Here is a 22,034-nt window from a genome sequence, read left to right as displayed (position 1 = left end):
ACTGTAGAGCACATTGTGTATTTTCTCTTTTTGGTGGGTAAGGTACTCTGCTGTCTAAGGTAATCTACAGCTCAAATCTGAGTGTTTGAATTTTAAACTGGGCTCTCTCAAACTGAACCAATAATGTATTTTGCTACCTATTTGACACCGGTGTTCCCTCTTTAGTTTGAGTTGTCTATCAGTCTAGCTGAAGTGTAGCCACACAGAATGACATAGAAGGACAATTAAAAAAAACAACAACCCCTTGATTTTTCAGGTTTTAGTTCCTTGCTGACAGGTGGATAACATGTCTGATTTCAATCTTAATTGGAAAATACAAAGCACGCAGCTTTTCAGAACGTTGCCACGTTCTAGAAGCATCAAAAATCCCAACTGATTCTTTCCTCAAATCCAAAATCAAGGGACAAGAATTAAAGTTGTACATACATATATACATACTCACTCAAATATCTGGAATGCCACAATGCCTGTGTTTTGTTTAAATTGTGTAATTCTGATACAAAAAAGTTATCGTACTAAATATGCATCTGTAAGAAAATAAACCTTAGCAATATCAGGAGAGGTCTTTTTTAGAAAACACACATATGTCAAATTGGAGTTTTTCATGGCTCATTTACTCATTGAATGTTTCTTTACACAGTAAGTTTATTATTACTGCACTCCACAACAGTCTCTAAGATACCATCCTGAACCTTATACGTACAAAACTTAGACAGACACAGATGCACACACAGAAACACATGTGCATGTATGTGCATAGGTTTCTATGTCTGGCATCTTTTTATATATGGTGGTACCTAGACACAGATTTCTGTGGTATCAATCACATCAGTCGTTCCACTGTTTTCACAGGTGTTACTTGTAAGAACAAGGTGAGCAGGGTTTGGCTTATGTTTGGGAGGGGGTGGGGGGTGGGAAATGCCATCTGTATCAGTAGTTCAGTTTAGTTTTGTGTTTGCAAAATTAATTTACCAGAGCAACCTCCAGACCTTTGAGTCCAATCATCTTCACAGAGAATGAGCTCTATAGCCATTGTAGTTTCTTTTATGGAAGTAAGTTGTGTTTTATTTGATCCTGCAAGATCAATGATTTTGTCCATTTCCATGTGGTAGAGGTAAGGGCCTGATCCTGTCACAGTTCTATACTTAAAACTTCAGTTAATGTCTGTGAGCCAAATCCTGCTCAGCTTGCTCACATGGGTATCAGCTGGCCTGATTGATTTTACTTCCCAGTTATAAATAAGAAGCAAATTCCTTATGGTTAATTGAGTCTTTAATATCACCATAAAAAGCAGTGTGAGATCAGAATCAGCCCTAGCGGGACTATATACACTCACAAAAAATTAGCCAGACTGCCCAGTGAAAATTCTAGGCATACAAAGTAAGAACTGCAATTTAACAGAAGGTTATCCTATATCAAATTTATCTGTTACAACATCTCTGTTCAAGAAATCCTTGTTAAAACAGTTAAAGACTCTTACAGTTTCCACCAGATTTGCAGCATCAAGAAAAGAGTCACGCATCAGATTTGCTTTGTATACCAGGAGACTCTTGTCCTTTCTGTTGCTCTTTGCTAGATTTAGCAAAATTCAATGGTGGTGCTAAATCAATTTTTTTTTAACTTTCAAGGGAAAAAACACTGGCAAAATTGTGTTTTCTAGGGAAGGCTGTGTGTGTAAATGAGAAACAGTGGATAGCAGCAGAGTGATCTCCTGTGGCCCTGCTAGTACAAGCTTTCCCCATATTGTCTCCTGCTTTTATATTAATTACAACTTGCATTATCAGCTGCGAGTCTGTAGCCCAGCAAATAGAAAATACTGCCCCTGGAGACCTAGCTTCTTGTATCTATTTTCCATCTCCTTCTATTGTGCTCTACTCAGTATTCACTGCTTTTCTCCTGGTAACACTGCTCTTTAACACAATTAGGTAAGAGCAAGAGCAGCACCATATTTGACTCCCAATTATTAAAACTACTGGGGATACATGTGTGCTGTTTACCTTCTATGATATCTGGCATTAGTTTAGGTCATATGTGTGTGAAAATTTTATAGTATGCACATGTACACACACCAGGCAATTGCATTTTTGGCAGACATCATCCACACTCTTCAACGTGTTTCTGCAAAGTGTATTGCTAAACTTGCAAGGAGATATGAGAAGCCATGCTAACAGTTTGTGTATTTTATCTAAAGCTATCTGGTTTTCTGCTTGTTTTGTTTCTTTTTGTTTTTTTACAGAGTGACAGCCTAACAAAAATATCACTGAAATTAATAGAAAAATTACAATTAATGTTAGCAGGCTTTAGACCAGGTATCTGGTCTCTTCAGGTATCTAAACTACACCGATAAAGTGTTTCCAGTGAAGTACACTTAAGGTGTGTCATTTGGTCCTGGTTTTTTTGTGAAGACATACATAAAGTAACTACTTACGATTAGGCATTTGGCCAAGAAGTTTTTCTTGAGGGATGCAAAGTTGGAAACAGACTAGGGGAGAAAAAGAGAAGTTCACTGACACGTACAATGATCTTAGTCCAAAGCAAAAGAATGCTGCCTTTTTATGAGGCTGTAAACTCCACCCTTAAGAGTTATTTGTCATTTTTTATAATATTAAAGCCTAGCTGTTTCCCTCCCTTTCAAATTCTTCCAACATTCTACTGTCGCATCTTGTAAATATCCCATCTTACTATTTCTGTCCTTCAACAAAATTCTGTCGAATTGCTTCCTCAAGAAAACTGTGTCACAAGAAATACATTGAATTCCCAATCAATACAGTCTATTTTTTTAAAACGGGATCTACAAACCGGGGTCAAGACCAACTCAGCCTGATAGAGACAGAAAATGTTTTCAGCTGTGGGATGTCTTATTCAGTGATCCTTTCCAAATCATTATGGTTTTGAAACAGGCCGGTCTAGCTTTTGAAATACTGTATGATAGGTTTTGGATGACATTTGCCTTAAAACATAGCTGAGGTGTTACCAGTTAATTATTGTAATTTTCCTATGTGTGATAAGAAGATCCAACAGCAGCCAGCTTGAGAGCCTGCAGTGCATAAAATTAACATAACTCACTGTGTTCCCTGAAAAGTTTAGCCTAGGTGAACATGTTGCAATTATTACATTTTCTAAAAGAAGGTTCCAGCCTGATGTTGTTGGAGGGCTAAACTCATGCTATGCTATTGTTTCTTTCCTTTTTCATGTATTTCTTCTAGCTCTTTATCTGATTACCATCCGGCAAACAGCTGACGCTAAGAGGCTGCAGAGGGCTGAAGAGCTCCTGTCTGCTGTTTGCCTTCAGCTTGAAGCTATTTGAGTGGCTTCCTAACTCAGAGATAAAAAGAGCAGCTCATAGGCACAACTATGTTTTAATCCAGGCTGTAAAGAATCTTGCTCCGTTTTTGCATTTTATTTCCATCTGAACTTTTTGCTAACCTTATTTTCAACTTTTCTGTGGTTTTTTTTTTTTTTTAAATAACATCTGGGCTGCTTGAACTTTCAAGGCTTCACATCTTTCTTTGTGTGCTTCTTTCCACCTGACTCTGTGAGATGATGGTAAAATATTTTTTTTGATGAAATTTTGGGGGTTTACAGTATTAATAGTGATTTCTAAGACTTAATTAATACAACAACCTCAGTGAATATAAAATACTACTGTTTGTTGAGGTTTTTTTCCTGTCGCAGTTCTGTGTGAGGAAAAGTAGATCAGTTTTCTAGGTTTTGGAAGGGGTGGTGGGTTTATGCTATAAGTGCTGTCACGCTGTCTGTTGCGCTGACAGGTTAGGCGAATTTCAGCTCCTGGCCCATCTTCTGATTTTACTCCCATCTTCCTGACATGGAACTGTGTATATAAGTACACATGTGTGTGTCTGTGTAAGGTGAAGGGGATTTGGATTCTTCTTACCCTTTGGTCACCTAGGGCTTTACTGGGAGCCTGTTGGAGTCATGGGGTCTTCCCTTTGTCTCTGCTGTGATCTGGGTTGGGCCCATTAGATTTATGTTGCTGGGTATTGTAGCAAGCCGTTATTTGGCAGTTCTATTTTGTATTGCTATAGAGCATGTGGTACTAATCAGTGCTAGGAGATTACTTTGAGATGTTTCAATATATATTTTGGGACCTGATTCCAATCACACTTACACTGAATTTTACAATGGGTAAATCAGTTGATTTTGTTGAACTTATTCCTACTACACATTGGGGTAGATGAGGTCAGAATCAGTCCTACTCAAATAATTTATCCAAACTTGTCACTTGCTGCTTTCAGGATCTCCTCGTGCTTTAATAGTCCAGTGTTATTTTGCAATGCAGATTTAAAACACAGTCAAACCTAAGAAGGAATAACTTTCTTTTTTTTAGAGGGCATTTTTTGTTTGTTTTGTTGTTGAATTATTATAACGCGCTTGATTTAAGTTGTCACATACAGGTGACAAGTAATGCAGGTCCAGCCCCTGGTCTGATCTGTTTCATGTGTTCTTGCTCTCCTTTTCTGCCAGAGGAAATTCCATCTCTTGCCTGCCTTCATGTGGTGCTGATAAAGCTCTTCCTGTACAGTAGAATTCCTGTTTTCCTTTAAGCAACAGCAGGGTATTGGGAATGATCAGGAAAGGGGAGGAGGATAGGAGGAGAATACACTCAGCAAAGTAGCACTGAACTGTAGCATTAAGTTTTCCTCACTTATCGTTTTAAATAGCAGCCTCTTGCTTCGGGAAAACCGATACTCAATAAATTAGAAAGTGTGCATGAATTGTGTGACTAAAGTACAGTAGTTGAAGTCTTATTTAGCCAAGTTTTGCAAACTTCATATGTCTGTCTTCCGTGTTCCCTTTTGTCATGTTTTATGCATAGTAATGTAGAAAGAATTACATAAAAAAACCCACTATACATGTTATTTTATATAATCACCTGGTAGTTATTCTTGACAAAACCTGTAAGCGCACTGTTAGAGCAATACCTCGAGAAAATCTTCTGAAATGTGTCGTATCAAGGTGGTGGTGGGGGGCGAGGAACCATCTTTCCTGGTATGTAGTGTCTTTCAAAGAAAGCTTGCTTTTCCCCTTGCAACTTTGCATTTGCTTCAAGTTTTTCCAGCATTTAAATGGGTGAGAGAAAGGGTAGGGTGTGAGGACATGCTCCTCTCCCATGTGTGTTCTCTTCTACTTCTCAAAACAGTTTCCCTCCTCTTCCTCTCCCCTGCCACCTCTAGTCAGTCTGGGAAAAAAAACACATGTGGGGAGATAGTTTGCATATCAGCTATTACGATCCTAATGCAAACACCTAGTGACATAAACTGTGCAGGTTGATGCTGTCCTTACGGCCCCCCTGTATAGCTCACTGAGAAACTTAAATTATTTTTTTTCCTCCCCTGAAGTATTATTCTGCAGTACTATTCAAACAATTAAATCCAGACAACTCTCTGGAAAGTTTAAAAAGGGGAAAAAAAATCTGTCCTTTATTTTACCAAGTAAATCTTTGTACCTCCTCTGCTTGTCTTTGCTGATGAATTATCACACTGTGCAAACAGTATCGATGTTTGGCACATTTCAAAAATGCTAATGTGTATACTTTTCCCCCCCCTCCTCCCCTCTTCTCCCGGTTTTCTTTCTGTTCTTCATTTGCTATTGGAATGGGAACTGTGGAAAAAATTCCTTGGCACTCTGACACCAGAATCCTTCATCTTGGAGAGACCACGATGATGCAACTTCAACGCACTCGGCAGGCACACCGGGGCCCTCCAGTGGGGGCCATGCTTCCCAGAGCGGAGACAACAGCAGCGAGCAAGGTAAAAGGTCAAACTTTTTCCCTCCGCAAAGTAGGCATGACTAAAATAACTCCAGCTTTTTTTATTATATCAGTACATCTGCCTTAGAGTAAACATGGAGTGGCAGACTTGCAGTATAATCAGCTGTAACTTAGGGAGATGGTATTTCCTTTTTCTAACCCACTTAGCTGCATTTTATTATTATTTCAAAGTGAAATATCTAATCTTCAAACAAGCTTTGTAATAACAATTGATTAGTTCTGCCAATTCCTTTACAAATTTGGTTATCTACAGTTTATTTTTGTGTGGTGTAAGTAAATATAATGACAGGCATACTCTCCAGCTGTGATGCAGTTGTTTGAGCTGGATTATAGACAGAGAATTTAACCTGTAGTTATAGCTGGGGAAGAGAGTCCTTTCTGGAGTTACGAAGCTTCTAAATTATATGAAGTAGAAGAAAAAAACCAGAAAAATGTTTCTTGCAATGTTTGCTTGTACGGACTTGTTTCTGCTTCTGAAAATCTAAATTTGGGATGGTAAATAGAGATAGACGTACCTGAACTGCAAAACCTCTGCAAAACCTTTGCTGGATCTACACAGTGAAGCCTTCTCAAGGGTTCAGGAGGTTTGGTTATTATTTCAGGGTTTTTTTTGTTTTACTTCCTACTGCATTGCACCTTGTGTGTGGTCATCTGTATCCATGCTGAGTGAGTGTCAAAGGCTGTCATTCTGATATGATGGTGTTTTACACTTGCTCATTAGAAGTATAAGTGACTCCAGAAGGTATAAGAATCAAGCCTCCAGTGCTAAGAATTGGGTGAAGATGGTACTGTCATTCTTGAATTTTGACTCAGAATAAATTTAAGATGAAAGTTTAAGGTGGGCTTCCGTTCTCATTTTTCTTTGTAAACTGGGTAAGCCTCCGCTAGTGAGTGAGACCTTACCATTATCACGTCTTATGCTTCCTCCATCTCATGCGTCTGCAGCATTTTGCCACTGTTTCCCCTGCCTGGGGGTTACACAGAGCCAGCTGACAGGTCTGCCATCCAACTAGCCATGCGGGATTCCAGCACTGGAGAGGGGAGCAGCCTTTGGGGCTACAGCTGCTGTGACTAGCCTTGTGCTGCAGGCTGCTTGCCACCATGATATTTGCCACGCTTAGATGGTGGAGCAGAGACAGGAAATCATGTCTCTCACGTGGCCCACTGCTTGGCACGGAGCTAGATCCCCTCGTCTGTCTCACGATCTGGCGTCGTACCCATTGCAATTCTAGGAACTTGCAAAGTTTGTTTCTAGTAGAGTGGTTTGGGTTTGTCTCCTATTTGTATGAATTGTTTATACATTTGTAATCTTATTGCTGATAGAAAGCAGCCATGGCACAGGGTGTGATCCAACTCCAACATGAGTCACACGGGGGTTTTTTTCCTGTGTGGTTGGATTGGAGCTGTAGGAGGCCCAGCATGAACTATTACAGCTTCAGCAGCTAACGAAAGGGAGAGCTTGACTGCTACGCAGCAAATTGGTGTTATGTCTATTAGCTGGCCATGGACTTACTGATGATCAAATGTTTACATTGTGTATTGTGGCTAAGATGCTTGGCATAGCACATGATAACTTGTGTACTTAAAAATGATTCTTCTGAATCATCTGCCACAGTGTTTTCATTCCACCCCTAGGTAAGAAATTTCCTCACACCTGTATCTTCACTCTGTCCCAGCAGCCCCTTAGAAATTAAAATTGTTTCTTCACCAAGCCATGCTTGATATAAAGAAATCCCCTGTATCGACATCCAGGGATCTTCCATTTCACTAGTCTCCGATCCCTGGTCACGTGACTCAGGTTGCTCAAGAAATATTGCTAAGTATAAGAAAAAGTAGGTGATGATAACTATACCGACTTCCTGTTGGAGACTGAGGTTTCTGGTAATATATATGATTTAAACAAACCTGTTACGCTGATTTCTGCAGAAGGGGAACGACTGCTGAAGGACCAAATCAGCCACAAGTGCTGCCCAGTCGAGCAGGATGAAACATCGCTAGTGTGCTTCCCTTTGTGCTCAGCTGGGCCTTTCAAAGGGAAGCAGTTGTCCAGTGGCAAATCAGCATTCCACTCAGCTGCTGGCAGCTGAAAGATGTATGATCCTACAGCACCGGCAAAATTCCCATTGGAGACAGCTTTGGATTGCTCTCCCCCTCTCAACCCTGGGAAAGACTAAAGAGAGGGAGGCCTGTATTGAATTTTCCTTACCCTTCCTTGAGAGAGGCAGAGTTTACTTTATGACTTGTGAACTGGCAGTGAGTCAGTCCCAGGCAATGCCAAGATGGGTAGATGCCCTCTTGAGCTATTCTGGTCCAGTTACCTATTTGGGTCAACTTGGCTTCCCTGCAGTTTTGTCAAGACCTTTCACAAATGCTTCTTCAATTATTCCACCTGCCCCAAAGGTTTCCTTGGGAATGGGAGCTCATTAGAGAGTCTTGGGTGACTTTAGCAACTTATGGTGTTCTGCACTGATGCCTGGTGGCAGCAGAGATTGATTCAAACTACAGTCTGACTTTTCTGGCTCTTGGGAACACTGTTTCAAGGGGTCTCTGCTTTTGCCTTAAGTCTATGATATGCAGCTTGTGATTTTTTTTTAATTTTTTTTTTTTTTTTTGCAGGGTGGGGGAGCGGGAGGCAGATGAAAAGGAATTGGGGGAGTGATAACCTTATTTTTGCAGGCTTTCTCTGCATGAGATAGATGTATTTATTACGCAGTAGAATCCATCCATAATTCTTAAAGTCAGAACCAAACAAAGGTGTAGTTGTTTTCTCTGTTTATGGAGGACAGTCTGCATGACAGTGCATGACTGCCCTTTGGATGCCAAAGGGTTAAGTTAGTCAATCTGTAGTATTATTAGAAACATGCTGGCATTGAAAGAGTTAAAGAAAGGGCCTTCAGGCAGTAAATGTTGAAAGATTATCCTAATTTTATTAGTGGTGAGTGTCTATGTTGTTCTTAACATGTCACCTCACTTGTTCAACAGAAAACTAAGCTATGCAACATATCGATCATCTAGCAAACTAAAGTACTAGTGACCTGTAATCTTCCAAGCATTTATTGACTTTATCCCAGTTCAGATCCACAAATGCAGATCAATGCCATGTAATACTATTTCAGAATTTAGTAATTATATAGGTGGTCTGATCAACTTTCCCCCTGCCCTGGAAAGAGTTAAATATATCCAATAATAAAAATAAAACACACTAAACATCTTACAAAGGAGAAAAAGAAGAAGCTGATTTAATGGTCTAATGAGGCCATCTTCCAGAGACTTGTTTTGTGTAGGGCTTGCTTTGACCTTTCGCTTTGCTCAGGAGCCCAACGCTTCATTTTTCACATTCTTGCAATTACGTTAACGCTTCAAGCATTTCTGACTCCAAGTCAGCTAGCAACACCAGGCATAACTCAACACTGTGAGTTTTTCTCCTCTCTGTAGATTCATTAACAGGTCACCGGGGTCCCAACTGAAATTTAAAACTGACTGGTTCTGTTGGGTTAGCTGAGTTATAGCAAGGGAGATGGCAGGAAAGGGACTGAAAGAAGGGGAGGGGGGAGAGAAGACCCTGGAGTTTTTGCCAGGGAATATATGTGTAAAAACCCTAAGTGGAAGATTAAAAGGTGTGTGTAGCTTTATCATCCACCCTTTTATTTGGAGGGGAAAAAACACCTCTGAAAGTCTTCTGGGGTATTGTATTATGTTTTCCTTATTCTTTGTGAAACAAAGTGAAAACGGCCACTGCCTTTACACACAAGGCTAAATGACATCTAGAATTCAGCATCAGTTTGTACCACAGTGATGGATATGGTGCTTCCAGACTTTAATTCCTATTTAATCTCTTTATGGGATATTTCAAATAATGAATATGGCAGATTATGCATGAAAAGTGGGAAATAAATCTTTTTAAGGTTTAAAAACATGTGGTCTACAGGAAAGCACCAGGGAATAGTTTCGGTTTCATATTTTATGATACCAGGATTGTATACCTGATTTGTCATATTCTTAGTTCAGTTGCTCAACAGGCCTGATCCAGCCAAGTCAGATGGAGGCTGTGTTTCTTCAGGACCTTTCAGGAAGTTCAGCATCTTCTTAGGATTAGGCCTGGGGTGATAAACTTGACCGTAAGTGAGAAGCCAGAGACAAGCAACTTCTAGGTTACACAGCAGGAAAAATACAAATGGGCATTACATCCACTTTGCTTTACCCATGTGAGTAGTTCATCGCTGTGTGGTTTTTTTGGTTTGGTGGTTTTTTACGATGGAGCTGCTTGTGCTGAATGAAGAAGATCTACCCCTTTATAAATAACATCTGAGGCTACTCTCTAGGGCAATATCTTAAAGTAGTTTTGAAACATTTTTGTGACAGCTTGATGTTTGTCCCACAAATTTGTCCTCGATAGCTTTCTGTGGCAAAGACTCATCATCTGGTTTGGAGCAAAGTCAACTAAGATATCAGCTGAAATTATGTGTTTGTTCCAGGTTACGTCTCTGGATTGATGCATGCTGGAAAAATTAGATAGTATATTTCTTATTCATTATATACCATCTTGTAATAATGATGGCATACAAATCAAATTTGTTTGCAAAACTAGCTGATAATGCCCAAAGGCCTGTCCTAGTTGTCAAAGCTCTACTGAAAATAGATAAAGCTTTGAACCAAACTCCAATAGTGAGAAAAAGGAGAGGGATATGTTGCTGTTAATACAAAAAATAACACATTAATGCAATGTCTTTGGAAGCTTAATATCCAAAAGATAATGCTACAACTTCTTTTCCTTAGTTCTGTATTTATAGGTAAGCCTGCTGAGGCTAGTATGCATATTCATCATAAGGATTCAGAATGCGTTTTTATTCCTTTGTATTTGTACCTATAAAGCTATAGGGTATGGTTTTATTGGAAGAGAGCTGTCTTTTGTAAGAGAGGAAATTCCTAATAGAAGGGCTCAAACATCCAGACTGTGAAAAATCAAACTTGCTAATAAATAATGCTTCACTGGAGATGCATTATTTCAGAAGGCACAGCTCTCATAAAGGTGAACTGTATAAGTATGAAAAACTTAAAGAACAATGACTTTTTTCAGCTGAGGAAGATACAGGAAGAGAGTAGCCCTTATTAATTCATCTTTTCCTTTCAAGTTTGAGGGGCCCGTCCTTGTGTTGATATGTATGAGTAATTCCCATTAATGGTGATGGGAGTTACGCATGTGCACTGACAGAAGAATAGACCCCTTAGTGTTCAAAGCACATGAAATTTACATTTTTTCCATTGCTGTAATTGAGATGTTGACAAATTGGAGAATATTGATGAGCCTTTGTTTTAAGTATTTCTTGCCAAGTTTGCTTTATTTTTTCATGGTTTGAACAATAGTGTGGGTTCAGCAGCAATGAATAATAAGGGTAGAGTAAAGATAACTTTGTATTTCAATATTTTGATGTGCCAATATGAAATAAATTGTCTTAGGCAAATGGAATATGCTGTTTTAATCATTAGCTATGCATGAAAGAAAAATTGATGTTGACATCTTTGCTGTAAAATCGTTGTAATGGGGCCTTCCTTACAATTCATTTTTGTAAAATTCATTTTGTACATTTTGCAGCAATTGAACAATCCCTGCACTGTGAATAGGCAGAATTCCCAGAAATACTGAGACAGTTGGCCCAGTAACTGCTGAGCTCACACTGCACACCACATGCACATTAACCATAATGATGCCAGAACCAGCTTAGCTAAATATAGTCACATTTTAGAATCCTCCCGTCCTTTCTTTTCTCTCTGTCTCTTGCATGAACAAATACATCTCTTTTGCAGTTTTTGTTTGATTGCTGGAGTCAGTGAACAGTTATGTCCCTACCCACTATTCAATAAGTAGCATTAAAATTTCATACTGAATCTTCATTTCACTATACAGTTTTCTAATAATCAGGCTGGTGGCAACTGCAGAGTCCTCACATTTTATTAAATCAAAGTGTGTGTCTGCGTGTGTTAAAATATTATACTTGTATTTAATGTTCTCACCTCATTCTTAGCTTTCAGTCCACATAGGTTTTTATATTTAGATATAGATAAAAATCTATATATGCATTAGAAAACACTTACTTCCATATTTGAAGTATGTTGTGCTGGGGTTTCAAATGCTGCCTAGGAAAACTCTGTCAATGGAATGTTTTCATAGTGGCAGTAATCTCTTTAAAATAACCCTAAATACAATATGACAGATGCCATCTGGAATAATCTTTTGCTAGTTGCTTTCAACTTTTATTTTTTCCTACAGCTAAGTTCATCTAAAACTGGTCACTTACTGTTATGGTGAACATAGTGAACTCTTTCCTCCCTTTTGTAAGTGAACATTCAGAGAAAATAACTAAACCATTTTACTTAAGAGATTGTTACTGTTGAGAGGTTTGCCTCTGACTTCATGTTTCTGGGTGTTTTTAAATATATATATGCATGTATGTGTGTATATATATATTTGTTTATATATTTGTATGTTTGAATTTCAAATGAAAAAGGTAGGATTCCCCTTAGGCCATTCTTTCCATCTCAGATCTTACTCAGCCTAACCCAATTTGCCTCCAAATGCGAGATTAACATCCCATTTTGCTAAATTATAATTGTATGTTTGTTACAATATTAATGGTTTCATAATGCAACAGATTCAAACATACAGTAGCGAGTGCTTAAACGTCTTCCTGTGTTGTTAGAGACTGACTAATTTCTTCCTATATATGCCAACTTATTTGAAAGATCTAGTGTTGGAATCTCTGGATTTTTTTTTTTAACTTAGTCGTGTAAAGGGATGTCTCCTGATGCCTGTTAGAGTTTAATTTAGAGTAGTAATTAAACTTGAATACTGCCTCATAAACAAAAGATAAACAATAAACCAGCCACGTTCCCTGCTGTTTCATAGCTTTCTTTCCCAGATGTTTTAGCCTGATAATTTTTACATAGTGAACTACCTAGCATGGAGTGCTATGGACAGAGGTCAAAGCCTGGTTCTTTGTAATGGGTTTTACAAAACTTTTTGTTAATGAAATACTACAGAATTTTCCTTTGTGTAGCTGGTAAAATTGTCAGATACTGAAGGACACTCATTAATTGACTTTTTAATTCTCTCCCTCTTGTTTAACAAGACAGCACTAATTAAAAAAAAAAACCAACAAAAAACAACAAACCCACAAACTTTCTTTTAACTGTTGATGACCAAGGAAGGTCGCTATTTCTGAATGTTAGGGTTCTGGGGTGGTACATTAGAATCTTCTATGTCATCCTTAAAAAAATAAATAAAATAAATGCCCTTGCAGGAGCTGCTTTCTTCATGTTGATCTTAAGCAACTAAGGAAATGTTCACAGTGGAAGGCTTTTACTTTTCCAAACCGCTCCTGTGGCTGCTGGGGCTCGTGTGTCCATCTCTGGACCGCTCCTCTGTCAGCCATGATCTTTCTAATTGCCAGGTACTCGTAGGCCGTTCAGCTGCAGAAGCCATGTTATTTTCACTGGGTGGGGTAATTACTGAAAGCTGAGAATAGCTGCACTGAAGACACAGGGATACTTTCATGATCCCATTAGCATAAGAGAGGGTAAATTATTCATGCCAAGTGAGGATTCTATGGGGAAAAGTATAGTTAATGCACATAGTTTTTAAATGTATCCCTTTCTGCTCTGAGACTAAATTCTTGTTGGATTCAGTTCTCAGACATTTACGGGAAAGCTCTAGTGGCATGTTAGACGCAGTTCATCTCTCTCTGTTTGCAGCGCTCTCAATAGAGACCATCTGGCAAAGATCCAAAAGGTGATTAAACAAAATGATCAGCTCTTGTTGCTGTGTTACATGTCCAATACTCTGGATTAAAAAACATGAACCACAACAGTCAGCTAACATCATTTTTTTTTTTTCCCCTTCCCTCTTTCCCCTTCCCCTGTAAGAATTCAGATGGTCTGCAAATGTCTATGCCATCTTTGTGTCCTTATGGCCCATAATCATGAACAGGTTGTGCAAATGGCTCTTTCTGTAACACGGTCTGTTCCAGCAGCATAGAAACATTTCATATTAATTGGGTCAGTCTAATGTTCATAATGACATGGGGAAAAATTACCCAAATGTGTTCTTATAGTAAACACTTAAAATGTGCCTTTCTCCTATTAGAAAGTGAAATTTGACATCAGGCTCATGTGACTGATTTATTTTTTAAGACGGAGGAAAATCAAAGCATGACATTGTCATCTGCTGAAAATAGTTTAAAGCCCCTTCTAACCAAACAAAAAAAAAAAAGGGGGGGGGGGGAATGAGCTGTGGTTTAACACCACAATCAGGGATGAATTTACAGTGCTATTCAGAAGAGTACTCCCTTATCATAAACAAGCTGATAATCACACTGAATCTAACTCCCAATTAGCTCTTTCTTTGCTCACAGTGATCAGCATACATGTCCTCCTTAAGCCGTGATATGTTGCTGTTGAGTCAGACAGAACATTTGTATACCTTATGTCATATTCAGAATTTAAGGATTAACACTATATATTTACCAGAAAACCCAGCTAATCAGCAAGGTAATTTTTCAAACCAATCACTCCAATGCCTGAGTTAAGGTAAAAATGCCAAGACTGTGAATAGGGGACATATGTATCTTATCTTTTTGGGGTGGCACCAAATGCCAAGTACTAGCATAAATTCAACAGAAACCAGACATTGTTGGAAAGTAATTAAAGAAATATTGAAATTAAAACCACCATATGAGTGAAATATTTGTAGGCCCACTTTGTTGCATGCATAACAATTTGCATGGAATTGAACAGTGTTTCTTTCTCTTTTACTTCTTGAGTTTTACTTTGTTGAATGTGACAGAGGAATCACCACTCTGTATTCAGCCATAGGATCAGAGGGATTTTCTTCATGCTGAGGATGTTTACAGTCCAAAATCAGTAGGTTTACTTAGAGGAGAAATTTATTAAAAAAGAAAAGGAGAGTGAGAGAAAATTTAAAGCCTCCAAACCTATGCCAAGAAAAATCAAATTCCACTTTTGAGAGCTTAAAAGATGCACTGAGGCTGTTGTTTCTCCTTACTGTGCGAGGTTGTTGTGGTTTAACCCCAGCTGGCCACTAAGCCCCACACAGCTGCTCGCTCTCCACTCCCTGCTGGTGGGATGCGGGACAGAATCTGGAGAGTGAAAGTGAGAAAACTTGTGGGTTGAGATAAAGACCATTTAATAGGTAAAGCAAAAGCCTCACACCCAAGCACAGCAAACCAAGGAATTCACTCACCACTTCCCATCGCAGGCAGGTGCTCAGCCAACCCCAGGAAAGCCGGGCTCCATCACACATAATGGTTACTTGGGCAGACAAACACCATCACTCTGAATGTCTCACTTTCCTTCTTCTTTCCCCGGCTTCCTGTGCTGAGCGTGACATCACATGGCCTGGGATACCCCTCTGGTCAGTTGGGGCCAGCTGTCCCGGCTGTGCCCCCTCCCAGCTCCTTGTGCCCCCCCAGCCCCTCACTGGTGCGGTGGGGTGAGGAGCAGAAGAGCCCCTGGCTCTGTGTGAGCGCTGCTCAGCAATATCAAAAACATCCCTGTGTTATCAACACTGTTTCCAGCACAAATCCAAAACACAGCCCCATACTAGCTGCTGTGAAGAAAATTAACTGTAGCCCAGCCCAAACCAGCACAAGGGTAAAAGCAGTAGGTAAGAGGCACCTAGGTGCCCAGGGAGGGGAGGCCAGGCTTCCCCTAGCATCGCTTCGGCCTGGCAGATGAAAGGGACCCACATAGCCTTGGGGGGCTTAAGGCTATTACAGGGCAAGTCATGCTCTGTTATCATGCTGATTTCCAATTGATTTTTGGCTGTACAGTACTTGTTGTAGGCCCTCTAGAGCATCAAACACTGCATTATGGCACTACACATTGTAATACACAGGCCTTTTGTCTTACTGTCTTTACCCTGCCTGAGAAGAGGAGTGCTAACCACTCCATGGCTGCTCCAGCTTCCCAGCAGCCGTTAGATCTGGGGAAGCAGGACAGGTGAAGGAAATCTGATGGCCATTGGCTCTTAACGTGGTTTGATGCATGTTTCTAGTTCTGAATTTTCAAACCAATCTGATTTTAAATTACTGTAAAACATTGCTTTTCATTTATAAATTTACTTCTAAGTAACCGATTGCAGGGTACTAATAAACCCAGGTCTGGTGTCTAAATAATACTTTCTCAAACTTGTATGATTTATTTAAGCTAACTGGTACTAGAGGTTGTTAAAATTGGAACTGAGGTTGCAGGAAGCTTTTTATAGGTTGAAGTGAGCAATTTCTCCTATTTTCTATCTTCTCCTTTCTTCACTGAAACTATTCTATCACTCAGGTAGGTTTTTCATTCCCTAAAAACCAAGCCATCTACATATAAGTCTTGATAAACTGAGGATTTTTAAAATCAAATGAGTGTCTATATATTTAGGATATTATCTTCAAATAAATGTTTACCATTTTAACCAGTGGTTTCCACTGGCTTGCGTCTGTTGCAGTCCATGCAGTAAACGGTGTAAATGAAATGTTTTAAAATGTTTTCCAGAAGAAAAATGTACATGTGAAAAGAGATGTAGAAACTCAGTCTTGCAACTTTCTGGTGTTATGGGAACTATAAGAAAGTGGTATAGTGGTAAGGATAGTGTGATACCAGTGACAGCCACCTTAACTACCCTGCTAGCTGCAGGCATGATCCAAATAAAAGTATGGTCAGTGGGAAGACATCTGTTATTTTGGTGGCCTGCTGGTAGCTCCTCAGTTTGTTGCCATGAGGTAAGGGTATGGCTGTCTACCCAGGAGCAGCTAGCTGCAGAGCTAAATCCAGTAGGACCTTGTGTTACATGCCCTCTCTGATGTGTGTTCTTCCCCATCTGTACAATGGGCACAAGGGTACTTAGATGTTGCATGGATGTTATGAAATGATCACCTGTTGTCAGTGCACTGCTCTGATATTCCAGGAATGCAGAAAATTCAAGTGCGTTCTTGTATTGGCCTCCCTGAATGTCATAAAAGAAGCACTGGATATACTGCATTTGTAAATTGTATTGCTTGCTTTAACACTTCCTCTTTTTTTAACAAAGGTGAAAAAAGGTGAACAAAATAGCTTTAATCTTTAACTTTGTATGGTTTTTAGTTAATAAGGCTTATGAAGTGAGCAATAAAAGATGACATGGATCACATCACCAGTTCTTTAGTGATATTTGTATAAAGGTGAGAAGTCTAAAGTGATGTTTCCAACGTTAAAAAGTTGTTGAACCACTATATATGTGTATTCCTTGTTTAATGGGGGTTTTGTTTTATTTTTTTTTCTCTTTCCCTGAACAAGCATAGTAAATGTAGGGCAAGTAAAACTTGATTCTGTGTTCATATTTAGGTTTTAGGGATCCAAGGGTAATGTCGGCTTAGAACAAGACAGTGCTATACATTGTCTTTTTTTTTTCTCCTTCTTTAGGATTTCCTTAGTACTCTAAAGCTATAGAATAGGTTGTGATATGTAGTAGCCTTGCACATCAGTAGCTCTGTCTTTTAAACAGAGGCATTGATTTTTATCATCCTGGCATGAGAAGATCTAGCGTACCCCCTGCTCTGTTGCCTAAGAGTTTTCAGCATGTAAGCAGGCAATGGTGGCTAAGAATGAAAGCTCTGGGCATCAGAACTGGCAGCAGTATTATGAATAGTCTGCTTCATATTCAGAGTTTTTTTGTTAACTATGAAATACAGCAAATCCATCTTTTTTGGGGGGGTGGGAGAATTTTGTGTAACTATTTTACTGTTGTTTATTACTGCTTTTAGTCTTAATAAACATCCCAATCTAGATTTAGTAACTTGGGTTTCTACAGAACTTAGAATAACACTTTAAAATGCACCAACTAGGTGTCTTGATCATGAAACTCGTGAAAGATCTGTCTTTTGTTTATGAGTCAGTGGTGGATTGTCCAGAGAAGGTTTGAAGGAAAGGGGTGGGAATCAGTTAAAAGAAGTTTTTCATTCTCAGAGGAGAGACAAGGAAGACACCTTGCACATAAGATCCTGATCCTTCTTGCATGGAATGAGTAGCAATAACAGGGGCACTGCTGCTTTCAGATGTGCAAAGTCTGGGTCAAACACATCCAAATAAATGAAAGCAAAGCATGATTCTTTTATCTTAAGAATCAAACACACACATACACACCCCCATTTTTTTGGTGACAATTCCCACAGAAACGATTGACGTTAAGACACATAAGATCTACAAAAAGACAGCCATAAAGGTCTTCCTAACATTTCTGAACAAAATTTCATCATGCCTTACATTTTATAGGACAAATAATAATAAACACCAGCTTTTTTTACTTGCATAGGCAAGTTTTGAGTATTTTTTTCCTCTAGTGGTTTTTAAATGTTAAAGTAAGCTTCAGAGAAAAATAAATTTGTGCTTTCAGTTTGGTTCATTTCTTGAAATACTAGCACATTTTCAGATCTGTTGGACAGAACAGACTTTTGCGGTATACTCAAAACTAACTTTAAGGAATTTGCTGCTGTTTGATTGTAGTCAATATAGTAATTCACCTTGTGTGCAGGTATGGGTGGAGTTGGAGGAAGTAAATGATTCTTCATTTTCTGCTGTTACATATGGGTGGCTTGTAAGTGGCAGCCCCCAACCCTGGCTGTGTTTGGGTTATTTGTGAGGCTGTCTTTACCCCAGGATAAGGAGTGAAGACAGGGAAATCATCTGGTGGCAGAGTTGGCACAAAGGCCCGTGTGCTCCTGTTCCTACCTACAGTTGGAGTAGTGAGTAGAGAGCAAGACAAAGTGGTTTCCTCCTGCTCCACTGACTTCCCAGCTGCTCTGAGTCCAAAGTCCATTGCTAACTCCAGATGCTCAAACTTGCATTGAGTGCTAAGCTGCCAGCTGCATAACTTGTGGAAAGAGCTCAGATTATTTTATGGATGGTTACCTTTGTACACCCTTGGCACTATACATTCCTCATGCACAAGCGAAGACTGGGGTCTTCTACTTTCTTGTGTAAACAGAGCATTTGCTGTAACTGACAAGGATTGGTGGAGCAGCCATGAAAGAGAGAGGAGAATTCAACAAATTCTCTGTTAAGATGTGATTTGTACCATGAAATTTTTTGACAACCCCAGCATTTAATTCTGAAATAAGAGCGCTCTTTTCCTTATAATCTTGCATTATGCCCACCAGCTTATTGTGGCTACACTTTTTTTAAGCAATTGCATTTGTTTAAACTTTCCTTGGGCCTCTCCACATGCAGCTCTAAGTTGGCCATACCTAGATTTAAGGCAGCCCCTCTTTGCAGAGAGTCCAGCAGAAGTGAATATGACAAATACATGCATATAATTTTATTGCAGGACTTGGTGCTAAGGTCTTAAATAATTTACGAGCGTAAAATTAGGAAATTCGCATGAACTCCCTGTCTAATTTTACACTCCTGCCTAAAGAGGATGGAACATTGCTTAAATAGCACAAATCAGATTTTTTCAGCTTGGAGCTTCCTTTCTAATTCCTCCCACCTCAGCTTTACCACTTACTAACGGTTGTCTATTTTGTAGGACTCCTGACCCCATACATCTGTTAAAGGGGACAGTTCAGGATGAACACAGCCTCCTACTCAGTAGGACTGCAGTGTTCTCTTAGCTCCTACTAGATGCTTGAACAAGCAGAGGGCTTAAGTGAAATCCTTTAGCTGAGCCAAAATCTGTTCTTATTTAGGGACTAATCCAAAGCCTGTTAAATCAACAGAAAGACTTCGGTTGACTTCAGTGAGCTCTGGATCAGGCCCTTCCTTGCTAATACATCTGAAATCAATGGAACTACATTGGGCTTCTGCCAGGAAAAAAAAGGGAGAGGGACTGTCCTTCTGCTATATTTATTTGTACAGTACCTAACACACTGAGGTTCTGGTGCTCAAACAGTAGTCTCAAGTGCTTCATTGAGACAACAATAATTTTGACTTCCTGACATTACCTGGTGTTCACAGACTCCCATTCAGCTGGGTACATAATTCAGATGTTTAAAACAACCATGTATGCTGTGCATCCACTTCATGACCAAGCATTATCTTGGTCTTCTGATGTTTTACATGAAGAAATTTCTCGTGAAAAGTAAAAAGGGAGGGATTTTATATTAGTAAAAAAAAAAATCATATTTCTGTGCTATCAAATTGTAAAGAAAGCTGTTTTGAATGAAAAAATACTCAGTCCATAGAACACATAAAACCTAATGAGTGTAACTTTTACTGTCAGTTCACTGCCTTCAGAAAATTGTTAAAGCCCGATGTCTTCTCTACAGTCAAAAGGCTGTCACCTTTTTATTATTTCTTCATTACTGCCTTTTATTTTTATTTCTCAGTGTTAAACTGAAGCCCAAATTATAATTTGCTACTTATTAAAGTTTCTAATATAATGATCAGCATATGGAAATGGCAAATATTTTTAGGCAAAAAATGGCAAAGGGTTAAAAGATCTTACATGTACCTCAGCATAGTTCTTCTGTTTTCAGAAGTGCCTACGATAACCAAAGCAGGACCTCAGTCTGGCAAAGACAAATATACATATAACTGTGTATATTGCAAGTGCCGTTACTAAAATAATGAGGCCCACAGTAGCGTTAATGTTACCACCTCAGCCTTTGTAAGAGTCGTTTTCAATTGACATTTTCATTCTAGTCCTAAACTACAAATATTTTCCTCAAAAAGAAAGCTAGTAGGTATTGTTTGTTTTAACATTAGACTTTGATTAGATTTCATGTGCCTCTGAGGCCATGCACTTAAGATTAATTTTGTGTATTCAGATACTTAATATATTTTGTGCAAAACATCTATCACCATGTGGAGTTGTATTTGAGTAAGAAAAAAATCCTAGTTCATAGATTTTTTTTTGGTGGTAAATTTAGACCTGTCTTTCCAGATGAGAAGCATTAGTCTTAATTAACGCTTTGTTTTAATAGTCTTATTTTTCTTCAACAGTTTTATCCATTTTGTGTAGAACAGTAAATTCCATAAGCTTAAAGTATTACAAAATTAAATTTTGATTTAGATGTTACCAAAATGCTTAATGCATATAGATGTCTTTCATTTTAGGGAAACAGGGATAGACTGATTTGTGCTAGCATCTCAGCTGACTGACAGTTTTGGGTTTTCTGTCCTTTTTATGAGCAAGGATTTAAAAAGAGAAAAATTACTGCAGTGCTCATACTTCAGACCAAGGGAGAAGTAACAATGCAGTTTTCCAGTTAAAAAACACATAACAAAGACTATCTCATTAGTGTTGAACATTTGATAGATTTTGATTGCTTATAGGTTTTACTGCTTTCTTCCAGTTTTAAAGGACCATATCTGAACTTCCCTAAAGTTCAAAAACTTACTTTAGGGGCTTGAGTTAGATGTAGCTGATAGCTAACCAATGTGTAAGTGCCTGTTTTCTTCTTTCTGGTTTTTGTGTGTCTCGGAATAACGAAATTCATCTTACCTTATCCATTTCCAGAAAATCTTCTGTAATGCATATCTGCAATGATAGATGAAACACTTTCATTTAGCTGCAGATTGGTTATCCTAATTATTTCCTTGAGTTAGATCTTATTAACGATTCATATTCTCAACTTTAAGCATAGTTTGGCATAAATTTATGTCTATGAGCAAGGTTTTATGAAAGAAGGGTTTTCTTGATTTTTTTTTAAAGATCTTTCATTCATTCTATTAATCTCTAACTCAGGCTCAGCTACAGATTTGCCCCTTTTTTGTTGTTTTGTTTTCTCTTCTGAATATAAATTTGGGTAGGAATATGTTTCATATAGTCAGGCCTTTCTAATCTGGTAATTCATCAGTGACATTCAGGGTTTGGTTTCAAACCCCTCTCTGCTTTCTTGTAAACTAATCCTACAGTCCTTGGACCACCAAAGAGAATGTCATTTTAGCTAGAAGTCCACACTGTCAGAATTCAGGTTTACTGTATGCCAATTAACCCTCCTTTAAGCTCTTCCAAACGGCTATCAATCTGGTTTGTTTAAAAGAAATAAGCTGTCCTTTTATTTTAGAACTAGTAAAGAATTTTACATCTTTCCAAAGCAATTTTCTGCATTCTTACTGACTTCATTGATGTGAATGTAAAGTACACAATAGGTCAAATTCTGACTTCAGTGGGAGTTGATGGGAGCACAATCTGTATATTTGAAAGCAAAATTGGTTAAATCTTGGTGTGCCTATGCAGCAAAAAAAATCTTATCTTTACATAATT

General features: G+C 38.7%; 1 protein-coding gene across 9 annotated transcripts in view; it reads left to right on the top strand.

The window, feature by feature from the left end:
- MEIS2 (Meis homeobox 2) overlaps positions 1–22,034 on the top strand; it is a 174,645-nt gene that overhangs the window by 10,599 nt on the left and 142,012 nt on the right. For all 9 annotated transcript variants that reach the window (XM_055810767.1, XM_055810756.1, XM_055810761.1 and 6 more), the window contains one exon: positions 5,657–5,771. In XM_055810767.1, coding sequence (XP_055666742.1) covers positions 5,657–5,771 — 115 coding nt within the window. The remainder of the gene's footprint in view (positions 1–5,656; positions 5,772–22,034) is intronic.

This window comes from Falco peregrinus, chromosome 1 (assembly GCF_023634155.1).
Source record: "Falco peregrinus isolate bFalPer1 chromosome 1, bFalPer1.pri, whole genome shotgun sequence".
Taxonomy (NCBI): domain Eukaryota; kingdom Metazoa; phylum Chordata; class Aves; order Falconiformes; family Falconidae; genus Falco; species Falco peregrinus.
Note: the sequence above shows the minus strand (reverse complement) of the source record. Positions and strands in the feature narration are given on the sequence as shown.